The 22,728-nt window shown below is 48.8% G+C and overlaps 1 protein-coding gene and 1 long non-coding RNA gene across 9 annotated transcripts in view; one reads left to right on the top strand and one right to left on the bottom strand.

Moving 5' to 3' along the window:
* Positions 1-16,104: 16,104 nt before the first annotated feature.
* POU3F4 (POU class 3 homeobox 4) lies at positions 16,105-17,418 on the bottom strand. The gene has a single exon (XM_054075706.1). The coding sequence runs from the start codon at positions 17,334-17,336 to the stop codon at positions 16,245-16,247; it is 1,092 nt and encodes a 363-aa protein (XP_053931681.1). The 5' UTR covers positions 17,337-17,418; the 3' UTR covers positions 16,105-16,244.
* Positions 17,419-18,066: 648 nt separating this feature from the next.
* Positions 18,067-22,728, top strand: part of LOC128853213 (uncharacterized) — an 88,971-nt gene continuing 84,309 nt past the window's right edge. For 7 of the 8 annotated variants that reach the window (XR_008451536.1, XR_008451534.1, XR_008451532.1 and 4 more), the window contains exon 1: positions 18,067-18,362. This is a non-coding gene — a long non-coding RNA (uncharacterized LOC128853213). Of the gene's footprint in view, positions 18,363-21,037; positions 21,174-22,728 lie in introns of those variants that run through there. The other variant, XR_008451535.1, reaches the window with a different exon arrangement.

Genomic DNA, 22,728 nt, shown 5'->3' with positions numbered 1-22,728 from the left:
TTTCATTCACCTTTTCAAGCATTATCTTGCGTGGTAGAAAGAGTTCTTTTCACAACATATAGCCTGTGGGGTCTGCTTTCTGTCCGCGCCATAAATGTGATCATTCATTTTGTTTGTCTAATGGATAAAAATAAAGGGCAATGTGAATGACATTCAGACAGCCCTTCTCCTGAAAGAGAAGGGATTCATAGGATCCTGAGCAGTACTCCGGAGCAGACCTTTACCAAGCATAAATGATCCCAATTCCTTTAAATTCTAGCTCTGACAGCTTACGCCAGCTGAAGGTTGTCTTTCCTCCCCCTTCAGCAGCGCTGTGAGCTGCAGAAAGCTTGGGCTTATAAATAAAACTACCCTCGATTTATTTAAAAAATAACTTTCAGTTAATGTCAAAGGATTTGTATTATTCAGAATTATTTTCTCTCAGCCTCCCATAAATTTCAAAGGACTGCAGCTGCTTTTTTAATGTGCAAACTGATTTCTGGTTCCTGATTCAGCGTGAACTGGCACATCCAAGCATCCGGAGGGAAGCTGTATCCCAAACAATTTGTTATTCCTGTGCTTCCCGTCCAAATTAAAGCTTTTCCTATGAATTTCAATTTTCATATTCACTTGCCTTTGACACTCTGAAAGAGCCTCATTAAAAGAGTGGATCAGGGCTCTCATTTCTGCCCCTCACTAAAGGTGTGAGCGAGTGTTTCCCCACTGGAAGTGCAGTTTGCCCAAGTCCTCCTGCTGAAATCCTGATATGACGTTACCACTGCCTCAGTTTCACCATTCGAACTGAAGAGAGCATTTGTATTCAGTTCCTGCTGCAAACTTTTAAGTCATTTTGCCAAGCGCTTTTAAAAATAATTGTATGTTGCACCTACAAATGCCTTTCAGTAACAGGTGATTTTATGCAAAAAAAAAGCATGCAAAGGCCTTTAGGGAGAATCTGGGCAAGTAATTTGTGTTTACTTCTTTACGTATCATGAGTTTGATACAATTCAGTTTGCATTGCTGCTTTCTTCAAGCAACAGCAGAGGAGCAGTTTGCAGGAATGAACTCCTTATCTGGTTTCTACTGTTTTTTTCCTCTGTTGTTGAATAAGTAATGCTGAATGTTTTGCTTTTGTGACAAGCTGGGAGAAGGGCAGAGACGCCACAGATCAGCTCATAATAATAGCTGCTTAGCTTAGTATAAATCAACATTACAGAGCTAAAGAGTTGTTTTCTCTCTTTGCTCTGTCTTCATTTCCTTGAGTTAGAAGAATGTTTTGCCCTTGTAAAGAACTGCTTTGTTCGGGGTGTCGGAGCTTCCTCCAGAGCGCGCCAGCTATGAAGCATAACTTCATGGCTCAACTGAGTCCATGATGTGCACTGAGGATGCTGAAAAATTTAATCCCCAGAGACCTTACTCTTTTTGCTGCTTAATGCACATTTCAAGCAGAAACGCCCCATGCAGGAGAGAGTTCTCCACTTCCTAAATAATTTGGGTTCAAAGATCCTGGCACTGGGTTATGGGAGTCGAAGCATAAATCTGGCTTTAAGTGAGATTCATGTTTCTATTAAAAAATAATTGCAAAGAACTAACCGGGATTGTCTTAATAAATTATATTTATGCCCCTCAAGCAGCATAACTGATCCATCATTTTATACACGGCTCTAAAAAAGGATTACTGCTGCTTAGGATACTGTGGGTTTTCAAAGTTCATCAGCTTTTTGATTATCGTGTCTTCTAGAAAGCAAAGGCATATTTGCACAGAGGCTTGTAGTAGCAGCCTGGTGAACATACAACTCAATTTTCATGGCAATCAACCTCTTTTAGCTCACCTCATCCAGCTGTTCCCGAGCTCTGCACCAGCTGTGGTGCCCAAACACCTCCTGCGATGCTGGTCAGAGCTGCCCTGAGGTTACGGCTTTCTTGGGCACGCTGTGTAGCCAGCCCTACACCCACAGGAGTCCTGCAGGGAATGCAAGCAAAGGCGTTTGTTAGGAAATTAGCTGGGAAAAGCAACTGCTTGCATTCCTTTTTCCAAGAGAGTCCCTACCGCTGTACCCTCCTACCCTCTTCTGCTGAGTCTGGCTCCCCTAGAGCCCAGCCTGGGGAAACCCATACAAGTTTAGATACAATTCCCACATCAAATACTTCCCTAACCTATAAACTAGTGTCAACTTTTCAATTCATATGAGTAAGCACTGGAAAATGATCCCAAGTGGGGAATATTTAGTTTCTGGTCTTAGAAACAAGTTTAAAATAACCCCCAACACAACTGGTGATGAACAACTATCGCGCTGTTGTTCTTGGCTCCGTGTGCGCCAGGTGTCAAGTGGGAGCATTCTGAAAATTTTGGGGGTGGAGGAAGATAGTCCCAGAGGGAAATATTTCTCTAAAGATTCGTTTTGATCAAAATACGGCCAACTGTGTGATGGGACAGGGGGTGATGCTTTTAAGCCAAAGGAGGGGAGATTTAGATTAGGTCTTAGGAAGAAACGTTTTCTTGTGAGGGTGGGGAGGCCCTGGCCCAGGCTGCGCAGATTAGTCATGGCTACCCATCCCTGGAAGTGTTCAAGGCCAGGTTGGATGGGGCTTGGAGCCCCTGATCCAGTGGGAGGTGTCCCTGCCCATAGCAGGGGTTGGAACTGGATGGGCTTTGAGGTCCCTTCCAACCCAAACCATTTCGTGATTCTATGACTCTATGAAACCTCACCGTGACACACTATATAACCTGATGCCCTTGTTAGTGGTGGTGTAATCATAGAATCATAGAATAGTTAGGGTTGGAAGGGATCTTAAAGAAATCAAGGCCTCTCTTGCATCTCTGAGAATCACAGAATCACAGAATCACAAGGTTGGAAAGGACCCATTGGATCATCGAGTCCAACCATGTAGCTAGTTTTGATGGCAAAGGAGAAGCTTTCCCCTCACAGACGCCGTGGCAAGGGGAACAGGTTTCCCCTAGGCTGGGAGAGATGCACGCAGGAATTTCACTCCTCTTTCAATAATTGTGACATTTTACCATCACAAGAGGATATTTACCATTGAGCACTTTCTCCCAAGCGCCACCTACACACAGCAGAAAATGTTTTTCATGTATTTGATGGGTTACAACCTTTAAAATGTAAAGTTAGAGAGCGAACCAGTGTTAGCTACTGGAATGGAACCACAGCGCACGGGAGAGGGGAGGCGGATGAAGGCAGGCTTTGCCACCAGCTTGTCTTCCCGTGGGTTCAGGGAGCCCAGTCGCCTCTTACACCCCAGTTCATGCCTTTCTTTTTCCAGCAGCTTTTTCCCATGGCATGTCTTGCTTTGCAAGTGCAGAGCAAAGTGTGCTTTTAAGCCAGGAATGGATTAAAAATATTAGTTAAAACTAATTATTATTGTAAGACATTACAATTTCTTTTTTTCCAACATGAGAAGAAAGTTATTGCAATCTGTTGACAGGCCTCATCATGGGCTCAGAGTTACGTTCCAGTGTGTTCTTGTCTTAGAATATTTTCCAAGTGCTGCTGGTTTCCTCTTTTTCAAAGACGGCTGCTCTTGCTGAGCATCTCCGCGGGGTTTTTTTCTGATTTTTTTCTCCAATGAATATAACTTCTTGGATCAGACAGAATTTCAGTGTATACGCTTGCTTCATGGCACTTCCTAATCTGTCTAGGCTGATTTGCAACTCAAATACTAAGAAAATATAATTATGAATGTATTTCTTAATGGAATCAAAACAGATTTCAGAGGAAATACTCTGACACAGCCAACAGTTTTGCATCCTAAATGTGCTGTGTTTCTTCTTATTTTCTCTATTCATTATTACACTTGCAAACAATTCATTATTGATAATTAATATTAATTTCAAACACTTAATTGACAGTATTACCGAGGGGGAGTTGATCAGCTTCCCAGCATTAAATAATTTTTACCAATTTGTACTGCTCAGCTTGCTGCTTTGCTGATTTCCCAGTAGCTTTAGCTCTTCTGCGTCTGCCACCAGACACAGGGGGAGTCAGAACGGTTTGAAATCAATAGATCAGCAGCCAGAGCAAGTAGAAAGATGTGCATTTGCTGCGCGACCATGCGTCTCCAACAGAAGAGCGATGAGCCTCGCCGTATTTGATCATGCACCCACGTGATCCATCTCACCACTGGAACACCAGATGTTTGTACAATATATTGCTCAGATACATCGCGTAGATGTTTAGCTCTGTTAAGAAAGTAAATTTTTGTCTAATCATAAGCTTGCCTGCTCAGCTCAACAGCCCCGTGTCTTCAGTACCCTTCATCGCCTCGATTCGTACCAGTTTGTTCGCTGATTCGCTGGGGCAACACATTACATGAATACTTGCACGTTTGAGCAGGATGGCAGAAATGAGTGGTCAGGCTGCATTTCTCCACGCCCCGGTGGAAGAGGTCAGAGAGACCCCCCCGAAAAAAAAGATGTACAGACAAAAAAATGTTTGCCGTCTAGAATTGAATATTCTGAACATTCTGCTTTGGACATGAGGAGGAGTGGTAGATTTTTGGGAAAAAAAAACCACTCCTACTTTGGGTTTATATTTTAGTTTTTAAAAGGAATTGAACTTGTGAAGGCTGGTTTTCCCTAATACAAGAGTCATTTCTCCTCAGACTACATTCAATGATGATGAATTTACTACAGAGGTGGTGCTGGAGCACAAAGATGCTCAGGAACTGCCTGTGTTATGCCAAGCAGCTCAGTAACTCAGCCCAAAAAGTTGCGGTCTCAAAGCATCACCCAGCAGAGCACCCGCTGCCCTTCAGCTCACACCCCAACTAATGGGTTTTCTCTTTTTTTTTTTAATCCCACAGAACAAGATGCATAGAAGCACACCCGGATGAGCACAGAGAAGGTCGAAACCCTCCCATCTCCCGGTAGACAAACTTTTTGACTGCCTTGTTTCCATCCCTCTCGTTCTCCTCTTCCTCTCTCCTCAGTTTCGCAGGGCAGGAGGAACTTTACCCCCCTGGGGGGCAGTGGGGGCTTGTCATCGCAGAGCAGGGATGCCACACACGCAGCTGCATCACATCAGCCACCCTGGGAAAGCCTGGCCCTAACTGGGAATTTCAGGATGTTTCAACACGAGAGGTAACTGATGACCACAGTCCAAGGAAGAACATAGAATTCCTGTGACTGGGTTTAGATGGCTGTGAAATCTTGGGGGACTTTATTTAAAAAAAAAAAGAACACCTGTTTCTTATAAAGCATTTGGGATGTAAGGTTTGCGGTGGCTGATTTATCCATGTGCACCTAACAGCTCACCGAACAGCACAGTCATTCCTGTCCTCTCCCCCTGTGCTGAGGCATCTCAGCCCCTCTGAGGTACCACATATTCGTTAACTTCAAATCATGTATTTCTATTTATGTGACTCTAATCCTGGTTTGGTTGCCTACACTAAGTTTTTTATCCTTTGTCACATATAATATTTTATGGGTTTTTAATACTCAATTACAAAACAAATAAAAAACCATGTTTGTGCTATAGGGAAAGTAAAAAAATATCAATGACATCATTATATTTGATGCCTTGGTTTTACTTTCCATACACTTGTAATAACTGCCATTTTAATGACTTGTTATTTTCATTACCCACTATCAGATCGGAAGCAATTTTAAAAGGAAAACATAGTGTAATTTTCTCCAGTAATTTATTTGAGGTAATAGTTGGAAAAAAATTAGATTTACTGATTTTGCGTATTTTATTTTCACCGCTCTTTTTAAGCAGAAGTTACCTCAAGTTCAGTTTTTGAGCGGCTCACGAGTTCGGTCTTTGCGTAGCTTTCTGTTCATAGTTGGCCACATCACAGCACAGATGCTTTTGGGAAGAACAAGCCGTCCACGGGAGCCACAGAGTTTGCAGCTTGCACCGATCTGGGGGACTCCACAACAATACCCACAGCTATTTCTCGGTAGCCCATCTCATCTTTCTTCTGCTGAGACAAACGTTGAAGCACAGACTTCATCAACGGGGCGGAAAGACTTCTTTTTCTCTCCATTGAGATTTTTGGCTACTCCCTGCCTTTCAAAGCCTGGTAATTTGTGGGGTGCGTTGCTCTGAAGCCTGTGGGTATCCCACTTCTAGGGGGACCTTTCGAAGCAGCGTGAGCCCTGGCTGGATGGGCTCCAAGCCCTTCCTGGCTGCCAGCTCACTGCCTGCACTTACGCTGATCCTGTGATCTTCCGTGTGTTTACGTGTGCCTGCCTGGCTACTTATGATGTGATATCGCCATCCCTTGTAGTTCAAAGAAACTTGGTTCTCCACTACTTTGACCAGCATTGCCCCTCACGCTGGGGGGGAAATTCCCCATCCCTAGCAGCAGCGTTCATCTTCAAATTTCTCTTTAAACCTCTCCTTAGTGGTTCTCGAAGAACGTTGCTGGGGACTAAGCTGCTGGGATGGCACAGCTGGCGCCTATCGCATTGCCCTGGCCGGGAGTCCACGATGTGGGACTGGAGAACTGGTAAGCAAGCCATGCTTGGTCACTTCTCCTGTAAAACACCTCAGTGATAATGAAGCCCTGGTTGCATTCGCTGCTTTTTGTGTTACCAAAACTCTGCTCGTGGTAGGGTCTTCCCGTGAATCCATAAATTTGGATCTACCTGGGGGATTAATAATCCAGAGCTGGGGGATGTAGGATGTGTTTGGACTCGGGCTTGAGAAGGTATAAATTGTCTATGTACGTAGGCACTCGTTAATGTACTATAGTCGTCTTACGACACGTGGTGAAATTAAGATGTGATAAATTTTGAACAGATAAAAAGGAAAAAAAAAATATGCACAGTGTTTAATTGACCTATAAACCCCGGTGTGATGAGTAAAAGGAAAGTAGATAGCATGAGGTGGTCTGCGCGGGCTACAAGGAACTTGTGGGAAGAGAAATGTTGTCCCCAGCAGCACAACTCGGTGCCAGCAGTCTCCAAAAGTTTTTATTTCTTGCATTTTAGCTTAAAAACTCTGAGAACTAAAGAAAACTTCTTGTGTTTGTTTTGGTTTCCTAATTTCCACTGCAGTATCTGCTGCTGGTCGGTGTTGGAGATGTGAGGCTGGGTGGGATGGGTCTCTGGTCGCTTCTGGTCAGGCGATTTGTTTCTATGTCACACGAGGAGGGATTTCGGTTTGTGGCGTCATCTCGTCCCTTTTGACTATTTCAAAGGAGCAAATTAATATCGTGCTGGTTTTGTATCCTCATTACAAACTCTGCCTTCAGAACGGCTTCATGCTCTGCCATTTTCTGTTCTCGTTACAGTGTTTGTTATGAGAATGAGAGATCATAATTTTAATGCCCAGTATAGCCTGTGAAACACCATAAACATTTAATAGACTCATAAACATAGACTTTAACCTTTTCAATATTCTGTAGCTGGATTTGCCCCTGCTGCACCGCATCCCCACCGGTTACCGCTGTGAACACGAGGGATGGCCGCAGCGAGGGAATCAAACAGCAGAAATCCCGAAAAGGTCAAAGCAGTGCAGTTTACTATTATCTTCCTCAGAATATATGAGGAGTTACAATTCCAATACCGCGTTTTTGTGGCTTAGGTTGGGGCAAGAGGAAGAAATGGCATGGCATAAATCTCTTCTGAAGACAGTTGTAATGGGGGTGGAAACCAGCACCCACTGAACTCATCCCTTTTAACTCCCCTGTGGCCGTGCTGGGCGTCCACCCCCCTCTCGCCCTGTCTCCCAGCTTGTCCTACCTTCAATATACACAAGAAGTAGCAGCAGCTGAGAACAAATTGTCGATGGGTTCCCTCTAGGAGATTAGAAACCACCTCCTCAAGACTTCTCTGCTAGAATGGTTGTTCATTTTTCTTTCATTTCGTGTGCTTTGTTTTTTATAAACCAGCAAAATATTTTATAGTCAAAGATGAAGAATGTTATAGAGCAGGAAACGTTCACGCTGAGTCTGAATCTTCAGATGAGGTACAGTTGGAGATCATCTGAAATTGGTGTCCATCACAGCAAAAACATATCGGACAATGCTGACTTTTTAAATTTGGATTTAGGGTGACTGTACTATAACAGATGCTCACTTTCACTGAATGGGGTTAAACTGCCTCACACACTATTTTTGTCCAATAAATGGCATTTGGAGGAATTCAATAGCACTTATTTCTAGCAAAGAAAAAGCCCCTGCGAAGAGAATTGAGAGCCAACATTATCTAGGGTAGGATAGCCAAGGCAGCCAACACTGACATTTAGCTGTGCAGGTTCTGAAGTGCTGCGACCGGAATGAGCAGCTCTGTGGTGTGAGAAGCCCGAGGGCAGACTGCAGGAGGGGAACGCAGGTCCTTACCCGACCGTGTGTTGTACCTGGCTGAATGTGATTTGGGGACTGATGCAGCAGAGGAGGGGCCATTTATTTCCCAGGTTCAGCTGAGACGGGCTCAAGCAATGCTCAGTCACAGCGGTTCCCCAACGACGGGAGATGTGAATTCAAAAATCCCAGTTTGTAATTTCCTCATATACCATCCTGAAAAATCTTTGAATTTAGCTTTGTACTTGAAACCTAATCCTGTTACAACTGTCTTACTATGCAGCTGCATATTTTTCTGAGAAAACCATTTCCAGCCACATTACCGTGTATCCATTTCTGTATAGATCTTGTTACAAAGGCAGATTTTCTGTACTACAGCCTTACTGGACTATGAAGAATTTATGATAGCAAACCCTACACTATTCCTTTTTCCATTAAAAAGTATAATTTGAGGTGCGTAGTATCCTCTCTCTGCTGCGGTTATGAGAAGTTTTGGCTGAGCAGGGTAGGATTTGGGAACCGCCTTCGTATTTATGAAGCCCCATGTGCACTTGTGTTTTTGTAACATCACCTACAGAAAGATTTGCCTGCTGTATCGAAAAGCAGAATAGCGCAGAGGGATTTGACCCTGCAATATCTTTACTTGGACAGAATTCCCACTGCCAAATTGTTTCCTTTGTGAAGAAGCTATATCGAAGTTAATAAAGTTTTAAACCAATAGTCTAAATGTATGCAGGGCTATAATCTTCCTGTAGATTTAGTAATCCCCCATGGCATTTGTAAGACTGTTTCTGCAAACTCAGAATTCCAGCACTAAATTAGCATTTCCGAGGTCTGAGATCCGCTGTGTCCGTACTGCATGGAAGGAGCGAGAAGCAGCAAAGCATCCCAAGCTCCTGTTTGACAGCACTTGTATTTATGTGTTGGCAACTCCAATTTCAGGTTCCTGGGGGAGGGAAAGAAAAGGCAGTGGGTAATTTCCCCTGCCTGCCAGTGTTTTCTGGCAGTATTTCTATTTTTCCTTTCCCCCTGCTCCCTCACAAAGCCGTGGGAAGCCCCACGCCAGGGCAGCCCCTGCTTGTGCCCAGTAACTGCACAGAATTTGTGCTGTGGAGTCGGACCCCCAGCACCTGCTGGGCGCCTTTCAGGCTGTTTTAACTGGATCACAAGTTCCTAGCTGTAGATAGATGTAACAGAGACTAATCCCATAAGCTAAACAGAAGTACAACCTCTGAACAGGGAGCAGCTCGTGTTACCTCCATTTACGCTCCAGCCGACATGGCAGGAGGAGTTCAGATGTTGGCATTCCCCCCTCAGCCACTTTCTGGTGAGTAGGATTTGCAAGATTATATTATATTATATTATATTATATTATATTATATTATATTATATTATATTATATTATATTATATTTATTATATTATATTATATTATATTATATTATATTATATTATATTATATTATATTATATTATATTATATTATATTATATTATATTATTTCCCAAAGATAAATACGCAAAATGAAACTTCACGCCTTGGCCAAAAAGGAAAACAACTTCAGCTCAAAACTGGCATTTCTACATTGGGTAAATATTATTTGTACTTGAGGTGCAGAAGTCAGGGACTGGTATCATTTCAGAAATAAAAATCCAGCAGCAGAATGATGGAGCAGCAATTTTGATCCCTTAACAGTGCCAGGGGTGAGAAGGGCTCCTGCTCAGCTTCTCGCAGCCACTATTTGAAACACCCTCAGGTTTTAAAGACCCCTTTGGCAGCCGCAGACTCCTCGGCGTGGTTGCGGCGCTGCTCTGTGTCGGGAGAACACGGATGAGGAGCCGCACGGAGCTGCAGAGCCAGGGCGCAGCCATCCATAGCTCCGCACCACCAGGGCCGGCAGAAATGGTGTTGCCATTAGCTTTTTAACTTCTTGTTGGCGAGTTCTTACCAATGACAGGTCTTCCTCGCGCTCCTCTTTCTATCCCCTCCCAAGATTTTATACTGGTTTACCGTTTGAATTAAGGATGTGATCCTACAACTATTTACAAGGCGGTAGCGCTGGCTGTGAATCAGCGAGCGACAGATCCACCGATGGATCCCTTCACAAGTGTGGGTAAACCACGGCACCGTTCACATCCCCCTCACATTAAATGATGCCTTTAAACGCTCTTGTTTACCCAAATCTGGAAAACTCCACCAAGAATCCATCTCGCATACGGGTTTTCTCAGCGAAGAGGTCCAGCTTTATTTTCATTACATAAACCCGAAAGTTCTTTAGTTTGGCTCTTTTCATACCTTAGTGTTCACAAAATTGGATGCTTTTATTGCTCTAATAAGGGTTTGGATTTGGAAATTATTTACCATTTAGGCTTTGTATGCTCTAATTGCTTTTGATTCTTCAGAATATACATAATGGAAAGCAGCTGAAAGACCGGGGGTTAAAAATGGGCTCTTGCACTTCTGAAGTAAATTTTATCCTGCAATCAGTGGTAAAGATCTTAACTGCAGCTATCGCATATCCTAAAAATGTAATTGCTGAGGAGCCTTCCCAGTCCGCTGGACAGGAGGCCAGAAAAAGGGGACAGTGGGCACAACTGCAGGCCCTGACCTCTGCGAGTACTTCTGGGCACACCCATGGGGACGGTCACCTGCCTAAAATCTCAGGTATGCGTTTTTTGCTAGGATGGAGCCTTGGAATTTGGTTGGCTGAAGACACAAATGAGTAATTTCATCTGCACGAAGGAGCTCACCGAATTACATGGAAACTGCTCTGGTGAGTAAAGGAATGAATTCTGTCCGGGTTTGGGGATTGGAGCCTTGGCTGGAGAGCATCCCCCCAAGCCCCACACACTCTCCAGCTCCGGGGAGAAAGACTTGGTTTTAAAGGTGCCTCCATCTACATGTGGGTCTGCCCTAAAGACCAGCAGTGACCATGGTACGCCGCTGCAGGCCCAACGGGGGCAGGTGCTCCAGCCTGAACCTGCCGAATTGCTACTTAAAAATGAAGAAAGAACTACTCAAAGTATTCAGATTTCAGGGATTTTAAAAGCATCTTGATCAAATGTAGTCTAGGGATGGATTGAATGGTCCATATTCTGAACGACTGAGAAAGACCACTATGAATTGAGACAGCATTCCTACCTACTTTTAGTAACCTTTGGTTTCAAGAGAACCCTCTCCTACAACCATGGCCTATTTTAGAGGGGAGGAGAGCACAGCTTGAGAATATTTGGCATTTAAACCCAAAGGAAGCCTCAGGTTCTCTTCATATAACTTAAAAAGCAAAGAAGATTTAGCCTCAAAAACTGTTAAAGCTGTTTAACGCTCTCCGTTAAAATCAGAAAAGCTGCGTAATTCATTGCGATGAATTGTAATGAAGAACTACTTTCCTTCAACCCTTTCTTCTTTAAAGCTTGTGTGAGATATTTCTATACTAAATTAGTATCTCCCGTTGTCACGAATGGCTGCCGAGCACACACCGTGACTTCTTCACGTTGGGAGGCACGAGTGTGCGGAGCCCGAGGGACGCCCGGGACCTCGAGGAGAGCTGTAAGCCCGGAGGTTGCTGAGACACCTGCTTGGGTGGGCAGCTTATGTAAAACCTGGATGTGCTCATTCTGGATTTACTTTGTTACAATGGAGACCAAATTTGGAGCCTGCCGTTCTTGCGGTTGCACCCCGTGCTTCTTTCCACCCCCTCGAGTTCTTTTTTTAAAGATTTCCTAAAACAAGCAGATAACCTGAGCCCTACCTGCCAAGCTGAAGTTCCTTTTCCTGCTTTTGGTTTGGTGGGACTTTAGGATGCCGAGCATCCCCCCCGCTGCCCGGCTCTGCTCGGCTGCACGGAACACCCCGAGGCCTCCCCGGACACATGGTCTGTGATGGGCATCAGAGAAGACAACAGTGATCTGTGCTTAACATTAGGTGGCACAAAAGAGTTTCCTTTTGCACACAGGAATAGAGAAATAGATGGGCAGTAAGAGAAGAGATTTTTCTTCCCTTTACATGAAATTCTCCTTCCCTATTTTTTCCAGCTTTCAAGTCATCTTTGAAGTATTTCTGTTTATAAACTGACTTATCTTCTATTGCACCTCTTTGGTCTCTCAAAGTAATCTGTTTTAAAGTAACCCAATAACCCAGCCCTTGCTGTGGTTGTATTGACAGAGCAGCCGGAGGGCTCTAAAACAGCATAATTTCAGTGAAACGCCTTCTGTCCTTCCTCCAAACCAATGTTGGCTGTAAAAGCTTCACCTCTCAGGACCCTGAATGCCAAGAGCCAGTGTGACCACGCAGGGGATGTTTTAAACGTGAAGCTTTTCCTCCGTGTCCTTAGTTGGGGATGTTTACAAGCTGTGGCCACCGACTCCCGATTTGGTACCCGTGTTACTTTAGTGCACATACATTTTGCTTGTGGAGTAGGCTGAGAAATATGACGTTGGGGGCTCTATTTCCTTCTCCTCCCGCTGTAATCCTTTCTGAGGTGGTCGCAGGTTGGTGTCCCGCTGCCGAGGCAGACAGGCTTTGGTGCCCCAGCGCAGGGGCAGGCGCAGGCCAGCGGCCCCCAACACCGCGGTGTCTGCCTTGTGCTTGCAAAGATGTACAAAGAATAAATCAGGTTTATGGTTGAGAAACAAAGCATCACCCACTGTTTATGTCCCAAATCCCTCTGGCTAACAGGTGTAGGACCCTATGTTTGTTGTAACCTGCATGGGAAGGTGCCCGTCCACCCTTGCTCCTGCTGCTGCCGGGTTGCTAAAGACAAGAGAGCTTCCTCCTCGGGTCTCTTCTTGGGACTCCTAAAGGTAATTTTCCCCTCCCCTAAACTGTTTGCAGAAGGCTTGGTTATTGTTTTCTCCACGGTTCAGCTATCAGAAGAGGGAAAAGAAAAAAAAAAATAAAAAATAAAAGGCCGTTTTGCTGGTGATGCTGTGAAGTTGGCCGCTTCCCTGCCTCCCCCCAGCCCAGCACCCCCTCCCCTCGCCCGAGCTGCCGGGGACAGAGCTGCCCCGTTTCACCCCATTAGAGGTGATGAACTGTTATTGTTCCTCCCCACCACGCCACTTCCCGCCCGGAGGGGGAGCGGGGAGCGGCCGAGGGGGGGGGCAGGACCCGGCCCCTCCGCTGCCGGTGGCGGCGGCCCGCGGAGGGTGGGGCGGAGGGACGGCTGGAACAAAAGAAACTTCCTTCGTGCCTCCATTCCTGCTGCTCGGGAGCGGGGAGGACGGGAGATGCTCGTGGGATGCGGGGGGGAAGATGCTCGTGGGATGTGAGGAGGGGGGATGTCCATGGGATGCAGGAGGCGGGAGGGGAAGATGCTCGTGGGATGCGGGAGTGGGGATATCCATGGGATGCAGGAGGTGGGGGGGGAAGATGCTCGTGGGATGCGGGAGGGGGGATATCCATGGGATGCAGGAGGCGGGGGGAGGAAGATGCTCGTGGGATGCGGGAGGGGGGATGTCCATGGGATGCAGGAGGCGAGGGGGGTGGGCGAAGATACTCGTGGGATGCGGGAGGGGGGAAGATGCTCGTGGGATGCGGGAGGGGGGATGCTCATTGGATGCGGGGGGGGGTGAAGAGGCTCACGGGATGCGGGGGATCCGGGAGGGGGGCGGCTGCAGTGCGGGGGGCGAGGATGCACCATGCACTGACATACAGCATATACATATACATATACATATACATATACATATACATATACATATACATATACACGCACGTATTCCTACAGCCCCTATGACACGCATCCCGTGCCCCATCACCCCCAAAGAAGCCCTTTTCCGCCCCAAAGCCGCCGTTCCCCGGCAGGTGCTGCCGGGTCCCCCCCGACCCCCCTTTCCCAGGGCAGGGGGGGACGAGGCCGGGTCCCCCTCTCCCCTCTGCCCGCCCCGGCTCGGCCACCGCACAAACCACGCAACGGTGTTAGGCTTTTTTTTTTTTTTTCCCCTCTGTTTTTTTGTAAAAAATGTTTATTTAAACCTTTTTTTTTTTTAAATTTGTTTTCCTTTTACAACAATAAAATATTGCGTCAATATAAACCCCTTGACTAAAACTGGTCGACAACCAAACGTTACAGCCACTCGTGTGTTTCAGTATTATTTTTTTTCCTACACCCATTTAGGCTTTTTTTTTTTTCTTTCTGAAACCTTTTTTTCTCTTTTTTTTTTTAATTTTTTTTAAACATAATGCGGAATTTATTGAAAATAAATAATTGTTGGCAACTGCAATAGGCAATTTTGGATAAAATAGTTGAAAAAAGCAACCTTTAATGAAAATAGCGTTTATTATACATCAGTTACTAAATGAATAAACTAAATGATCTTTCTTTAAATTAATAACTTCCAAAAAACGTTTAATATACAAAACTGTACAGTTATAAAGTTGGCAGAAATAGGCAGGTCCTCAGTGTCGAGTTTATTTTTTTTTTTAATTTTTTAATTTTTTTTTTTTTTTTTTTTTTAGCGCTTACTGAAAAATACTTGAAAAATATAAATGTCGAAAGGAAAAAATCTGAACGGCAGGGAGGGAGAGGGGAGCGCGGGGTGGGGGTCCCCGGGGAGCCCGGCCCGGTCCTGCCCGGCCGCGGGGGCAGGCGCTGAGTTGCCCCCCGCAGCGCAGCGCTGCGCGGATGCTGCGCGCCCCGGTACCGCGCAGCCCCGGAGGGGGCGGTTACAGCTCAGCACTTCCCTGTGCCGAAAAAAAAGCGGTCACGGTCTTAGCATTTTAGTGACTTTTTCTTTGTTTTGTTTTGTTTTTCTCCCTGTTTTGTTTTTTTTTGTTTGTTTGTTTGTTTTCTTTTTCTATAAAAGCTTTTTTTTTGTTGTTTTTTTTTCCTGTGACGCGGAAACAAGCTCAGCGTGAACCAAATGCGGGCGTTTTCTGTCCCCCTCCCTCCTCCCCCTCCCCGAAATTCATGAGACCCCCTCATTCCTCTTCACTATCGAAACAAAATACAGAGAAACCGATTTCCGAAGCCAAAGCGCAGGAGTATAAAGGTGTTTTACTACAGACCTCGCAGTCTGGCGCTGATCAAAAAGCCCAACTCATCTTCGGAAAGGAAAGGACGGGTTGGTTTGCGATGCTTAATTTCGGATAAATCTCTTAGAAATAATAATAATGATAACAACAATTTTTTTTCTTTTCCTTAGGAGACGAAGGAGGGGGAGGTCAGGATTGTAACCAGACCCTTTTTTTACGGTGTTGGGAAGTTCTTGGAAAGGAAAAGCTGTAAGGAATAAGCCTGTCCTTGGCCGCCGCGGGCACGGGGCTCCGCGGGTGCGGAGGGGACCCCCTTTCTCCCGGGGAGGGGGGAGGAAGGGCCGCGGCCACCCTGCCCCGTCCCCGCCGGGTGACATCGCCGGGGAAGGGACGAACGGTTTGACTGATCAATTCGATACAAATTAGGTCACAAATATTGTGTACAGTTTGTAGTAAAACACCTCAGACATTTAAAAACGCTATATAAGTCTTTAAAAATGCAAAACTAGTCTATTGTAAAACAGATTCACCTGAAATACAGCTGATATAACCAAGGCGCTGGAAGGTTATTCATAGGCACACATCTGTCTTTCCTTTTCTGTCGGGTTTTTCCTTTTTTTTTTTTTCTCTTTTTTTTTCCCCCGTGGGTTTTCTTTTCTTTTTTTTTCTTTTCTTTTTTCCTTTCTTTTTTTCCTTTTCTTTCTTTTTTTTCCTTTTTTTTCCTTTCTTTTTTTTCCTTTTCTTTTTTTTTCCTTTTTATTATTATTATTTTTTTTTTCCTTCGTCCTAGCAGAGCCCGAAACCAAACCTCGTCTGCGAGGTAAACCCCGCGGAAAGGTCGGAGAGAGAAGAAGAAAAAAAAAAAAAAAAAAACCAAACAAACCCAAAAACCCCCCAAAATCTCTATTGCCCAGGCGGGGAGCGGGGAGCCCCGCGCCCGCCCCGCGCCTCCCGGAGAGGATAAGTTAAAGCCCCGGCGGCAGATCCGCGCCGCCCGCAGTCCCGCCTGCCCCGCAGCCCCCGGTCAGAGGTCGTGGCAGGCCGTGTCCGTTTTCACGCCGTGGGAATAGACCTCGTGCTGCGGCTGCTCTCCCGGCGGCGTCATGCGCTTCTCCTTCTGCCGGCGGTTGCAGAACCAGACCCGCACCACCTCCTTCTCCAGCTGCAGCGAGTCTGCCAGCGAGGAGATCTCCTGGGCGGCGGGTTTGGGACACTTGAGAAAGTGCGTTTCCAGCACGCCCTTGACACTCACCTCGATGGAGGTGCGCTTCTTCCTCTTCCTCCCCTGCGCCGCGATCTTGTCGATGCTGGTGGGGCTGCCGGTGGAGGAGTCCGCCTCCTCCAGCCACTTGTTCAGCAGCGGCTTCAGCTTGCACATGTTCTTGAAGCTGAGCTGCAGGGCCTCGAAGCGGCAGATGGTGGTCTGCGAGAAGACGTTGCCGTAGAGGGTCCCCAGGGCCAAGCCCACGTCTGCCTGGGTGAAGCCCAGCTTGATGCGCCGCTGCTTGAACTGCTTGGCGAACTGCTCCAGCTCGTCCGAGGTCGGCGTCTCCTCGTCCGAGTGGTCCTGGCAGTGGTGGCCGCCCAGCTCGCCGTGCTCGCCGCCGGGCTCGCCCCGCAGCCCCGGGTGCAAGCCCTGCGCGGCGGCGGCGGCGGCGGCGGTGGCGGGCGGGGGGGTGATGCCGCCGTGCTCCAGCATCCCCCCCACCGCGAAACCCGCCTGCGAGTACACGCTGAGGGGCTGCCCGGCCGCGGGGGGCAGCGAGGCGCCGTGCGCGGGGCTGGCGCCCCAGGCGCCGGGGTGGTTGGCGTGGGGCGAGTGGTGCGCGACGTGGGGCGAGCGGTGGTGCAGGAGGGCTCCGAGCTGCAGGTCCTCGCGGCCCGGCTTGACGTCGGGCTGCTCCAGCGCCGAGGGCCAGGCGCCGCCGTCGCTCAGGCTGGTGACCCAGTGGTGCCCCAGCGGGTGCCCATTGCCCGGGACGCCCTGCAGGTACTCGCTCTGCAGCAGCTTCTGCGGGTTGCGGAACGGGCTGCCCTGCTGCATGCCCGCGCCGTCCGCATGGGCGAGCGAGCCGGAGCCGAGCAGGCTGTAGGGGTTGGAGGCGGCTGTGGCCATGGCCGCCGCGCAGCCCCCACGAGTTATACTGTGGCGGCGCCGCCGCGTTCAGCCTTTGACATCCAGCGGCACGGCGGCCCGGGCAGCGGCCGCGCGGGGACGGGCAGCCGCGCGGGCCAATGGGAGCGCGCCCGCCGCGGGGCCGCGCCGCCGCCGCCAATGCCGGGCGCGGGGGGGCGGGGCCGGGCGCGCCGCGCGGGCCCGAGGCAGGAAGTGAATCACTCCGCCGGCACCGGGGGCCGGGCGTGAGGCGGCCCCGCCGCTTAACTCCTTCCGCGCCGCGCTCGGGGAAGGGGCGGGCGGGGGGGGGGGATGCGGGGAGGGGGGAACGCGGGGCACGGCTTAAATGGGGAGCGATTAGCGGCGGGGGAGCGCGCGGCAGAGGTTAAACGGGACCACCCCGCGCCGCTGCCCTCGCCGCCCCCGCCTGCCCCAGGGCGCGCTCCCGCGGGGCGGCCCAACCCGGCAGCGAACCCCGAAACGATGATAAAGCAGCCAAAAAAATAAAAGAAGCATAAAGCGGCCCCCGAAGGCGCTTTTCAGCCTCCCCGTTCGGAAATCCCCGCGGTGCCTCCGCAAAGTTCGCGGGAGAGGAGCGCAAATAGAAAAATAAACAACAAAAACAAAAACAAGAAAGGGTGAAAAAGGGGAAAAAATGAAGCCCTAAAGCCTCGCGGGGGGGAGGGGGGGAGAAGGGGGAGCTCAGCCCCCCAGAGCCCTGCACCCGCCCCGCACCCGCCGGGCCCGAGCTAAAAAATGACCTTTTCCTGCTTAATTTTGGAGGTAACCTCGCTGCGTAATTATATTTGCACTTACAGAAGGCTCCATCGGAGTTCCCTTATTGGTTTGAAATTCCATTAAATATATTGCAAGAGCTCCTAGGTTAAGCTTGATTTAAATTTGCATACATTTTCATATATTTAGCAGAAATAAAAGAAGGCTTGCAGCTACCAGAAAGTCATTAAGGCATTAGTTTCTCCGAGAAGACAGATCTGAAGAAAATTCAAGAAAATAGATATAAATAAGGTGAGCGCGCCTCTCCGATTCCTTTATAGCCGGGTCGCATCGCTCGCCTCATTATAATAATAATAATAATCATAATCGCGATAATTTCTGGCGGGGCGCGGGGGGCTCGGGCAGGGGAGGGTGCGCGGCTGCCGACAATCGCGATAGATCGGGGGAGGCTCCTGCGCCCCCGGGGGGCGGCTCGGCGAAGAAATACGGCAAGAAAGTTTGCGGGGTGCGGGGGAGCGAGGAGGGGCGGCGGGAGATGGGAAACGTCCCTGGGAGAGCCCGGGCTGTGCCGAGCGGCTCTGCGAGCGCTGAGCACCGCGGCCGAGCCCGCCCGAGGCGCGGGGAAGGCGGCCAGGGCGGGGAAACGGTTATATTAGCAGCCCTCTTTCTTCCTCCCCCCTTTCTTTCCTCCCCCTCTTTCCTTTTTTTCCTCTTTCTTTCCTTCCTCCCTCCTCTTTTTTTACCCTGTTCTTTCCTTCCCATCCCTTTCTTTCCATTCCCCCCTTTCTTTCCATTCCCCCCCTTTCTTTCCATTCCCCCTTCTTTCCTTTTACCCCTTTTCCTCCCTTTCTTTCCCTCTTTCTTCCCTCTTTTCTTTCCTCCCCCGCTTTCTTTCCTCCCCCCATTCTTTCCTTCCCCCTTCTTTCCTTTCCTCCGCTTTCTTTCCTTTTTCCCCCTCCCTTTCTTTCCTCCCTTCCCCTGTTTTTTCCTCCCCCACATTCTTTCCTTTTTTTCACCCCCCTTTCTTTCCCTTTCCCCCCTGTCTCCGCCTTCACAAGCTTCTGGAAATAAATATCACCGGAACCCGCCGAAGGAGGAAAAAAAATATATATATATATGTATAAAATCATCACTGTATAGAAACGTAACTAAATCTCATAAAATTAATTTGCACTTTAACTTCCGAAACCATTTTCCCAATCCCGTTGCCCGCGAAAATCGCCGTTCAGACCCGCCGTTTGGGAAAGGCAGAGGCTCGAGCGGGGGAATAAAACCCCAACGTCCCGGTTTAACGCTCGTTGCAAACGTGCCGAAGGCAGAGCGGCTCCGCTCCCGAGCGAGGAGGCTCTCACCGCGCCCGGAGGAGAGCACCGTGTATTTTAAAGTGTTTTTATCTGCATATAGTTAAATCTTCTTGCTGTTCTAACTAATCTGCTGGAGAGGGTTTCTTTAGCTCTTTCCTGTCAGTCTAACTTCCCAAGTGTAACAGATGCCGCTCTCAAGCGGTCCTTTCTGCTGCTTTTCTTTATTCAGCCTCGCATATTTCTCCCCATGATCTGGGTTTCCATAGAGAGAGGAATAAAAGGGGGACCATGGCCACAAATCCCCTGCCCCATGCAGAATAAAAGAGCCTTATTCAATAGACGACCCCGTCTGGACATGGGAGAAAAATAAGTACATGCAAAGCTACTGTTGCAAGAATTTGTAACTTATTTTTCATAGACTGAAATCCATTAAAGTTAAAAAAAAGAAAAAAAGAAAGTTTCTGGGTTTGGACCGTGCGCTGCAGCCCTGTCGCTCCGGGTGCCTCTGCACTCGGGGGACCCGCGTCTCCCCAACAAATAACTCGCTTTAATATCTATTATATATATCCCCCCCTCCCCAAATCTTTGGCGTGGCAAAGCCCGCACAATAGCTGCGGGCAGCCCGCGGGCTCGGGGCAGCCAGAAGTCGCCAGGGAGACCCCCCCCCTGCTTTGCAGAGGAGCTGGGGTTGTGCGCAGCCCCCCTCGGAGCCCGCTTTCGGGGGGTCCCCCGGGTGCTCGGGGCTGCCAAGGCGGGGAGCGGCTCTGCCCCGAGCCCTCCCTCCCCCCGCAAGGGCTGTCCCCCCCAAACTCGGGGTGCGGGTGCCTGTGAGCGGCTCTGCAGGCGGGGACCCGGCGCACAGCGAGCCCAGAACGCCGTTATCATCGCGGCAGAGCTGATTTTATTCTATTTTAGAGTTTTTTTGGTTTTTTTTTTTTTCTTTCTTTTCCTCTTCTCCTCATTGTTCATGTGCGGGAGCGGAGGGGGAAGAGCTCTAAAAGGGGTTCGTTTTGATTGTGTTTAATACAGCATGAAGCTCGGAGCGGTAAGCTGCGGCTCCGTGTCGTGACCTCTATATTGAAAACTTCACCTTCAACACAAGTTCACTTTAGAGACAGGACGAGTTAGAGTGCGCTTGGTGGGAACAAGTGCAAATTTAAAAACAGAGTCAATCATAACGGGGGGGGTGTGGGGGTGTGGGGTGTGGGGGTTGGGAAAGGGCAATTTAACCGTTTCTGAAGCCAGGAGTTAAGGTTTTCATTGTGTACATCGAGGCGCCGGGACTGAAGCTCAGCCACCCATCAGCTCAGCAGGGCTGAGCAGGGCTCCTCCTGGATCTCCGGAGATGCTTTGTGAAAGCCTAACCTGCGTGGGGGAAGGTTAGGAGGAGAAGAAGAATTTACAGACTATTAGCAGAAATTAGCCAATACCGACACAAGCTCAATTAGTTCCTTTTTTTTTTTTTTCCTTTTTTTTTCCCCCCCCCCTTTCGGTCTCTGTTGGCTGCTCTTGAACGTGAGTAAACGCTGTGCAGGGAGAGAGGAGGGAGAGCCACAGCTACGCTGCCATCTCCGAGCCTCAGCCGGGAGATGGACTGACGGATTGCAAATTAAAATAGTCCTAATGTAAGAATGAATGCAGTCCCCCCCCCCCTTCCTCCCCCAAATCTCTCCCAGCACCAGCCCGTTAGTGATAAGCCCGGCACGGAGGGAGCGATGCTGCGGCTGGGCTGGTCCTGCTCCCGGAGAAAGGCTAGGGAGGGACAATAAAGCCAGTCCCGGGCAGAGAAAATCACAAGGTAAATAGCCTTTGTATTCTAACTGCTGCGGTTTCCAAAACGTTTTGGGCAACTCCTCGCTCCTCTGCTCGAATCGCCTGTTTTTATTATTATTATTGTTATTAATTCTTTTTTTTTTCCACGTTGTTAATGTTTGAAAAATGTACTTGCTGGGGTGGGAAAAAGAAATGTCGTTCATTTGTGCGCTAGCACGTCATGTTCAGGTCACTGTTATTTTTCAGCTGGGTTGGTTTGTAGCAGGGGTTGTCTCGAACCTTTGGTTGATTTGCAGTTTATAGACAAAAAAAAAAAACAAAACAAAACAAAAAAGAAAAAACAAAAAAAACAAAAAAAAGAAAAAAGAAAAAAGAAAAAAAAAAGAAAAAAGAAAAAAAAAAAGAAAAAAACCAACCAAAAAGTCTTCCGGGAAGTCTCTCCAAAAGTGCACATTTTTATCACGGGACCGGTCTTGCCGTTTATTAAATCCACGTATTGAAACGCCGGCGTTGGCGGTGCTTCACGGAGAATCGGGGCTGGGGTCGGGGAGCCGGGGCTGCGCGGGGGTCCCGCGGGGCGCCTCCCTCCTCCGCCGAACCCCCGAGGTGATGGGAAAGCGCTCCTTCCCCCCGTGGGGTTTTTTTTCTGTCCGGAGCGGTGGGACGGGACCCGTCTGCCTCCCGATCCAGAGGCCGCCCGTCCTGCCTTCCAGCCATAATCCCGGTGCAATTCCCGAACGGACAGATTTCTGCTCTGATATATTTAAAGGGAAGTGGGTTGGATTTGGAAACGCGCTAAATGGCACGCAGTTTAACCTCTGTTGACTAATGAGACAGGGAAGACAAATAGCTCCGTTCCTGGGATGACAAACACCTGCATTGTTGTTTGTCGGCTTACGGAACAATCCCGATGCCGGGTGGTTTCTCTATTTTTTTGTTTTTATTTTTTTATCTTTTAATACACGTTTTTCCAGCTCTATCATTCAGCGTGCAAAGCGCCCAGCGATGCTCCTGGTTCTGCAGAGGGACCTAAACGCCTCCTGCACCACGAAGCGCCTCATCGTTCCCAGATTTACGTTTATCAGCACGTAGACGGTGCTGCTAATTCTTTGTTTCCTCCCAGGCGAAACGTTCACGGTTTGGTGGAAAGTTTTCTCCCCCGTTCGGCGCAGGTGGCTGCGGCCAAAGCTGCTCCATCAGCCGCCCTTTCAGGCCGTTACTGAAGGACGTTTCCTTCGCCAATCGCGCTCGGGCGGTGCAGGAACGAGCGGACGCGGCTCCGCTCACACGGGACCGAGCCCGAGCAGGTGCCTGCTTGGCCACAGCCCCTTAGGGACTCAGACAAAGGCTTTACCCACGCGAGAGCCCCCCCGGGAAGCCCGACACCCACCGAGGTCTGCGGGGAGCGGCTCACGGGGAGACGGGCGGGCAGAGAACCAGCGCGGTCCCCGGGGCAAAGGGAAGGGCACCCGGGAGAGTCGCCCTCAAAGGGGGAGAGGCAGTCCCTGTGAGGGAGAGGTGGGAATAAACCCGAGGCAGAGGTGCCCGGTGCCGGCTCCCGACCCGCTCCGCCGGGGACG

This window comes from Cuculus canorus, chromosome 10, assembly GCF_017976375.1.
Source record: "Cuculus canorus isolate bCucCan1 chromosome 10, bCucCan1.pri, whole genome shotgun sequence".
Classification (NCBI taxonomy): Eukaryota; Metazoa; Chordata; class Aves; order Cuculiformes; family Cuculidae; genus Cuculus; species Cuculus canorus.
This window is presented reverse-complemented; position numbering and strand designations above follow the sequence as displayed.

Excerpts from the sequence above, each read along its gene's own strand:
- POU3F4 (XM_054075706.1), bottom strand. The coding sequence starts at position 17,336 with ATGGCCACAGCCGCCTCCAACCCCTACAGCCTGCTCGGCTCCGGCTCG.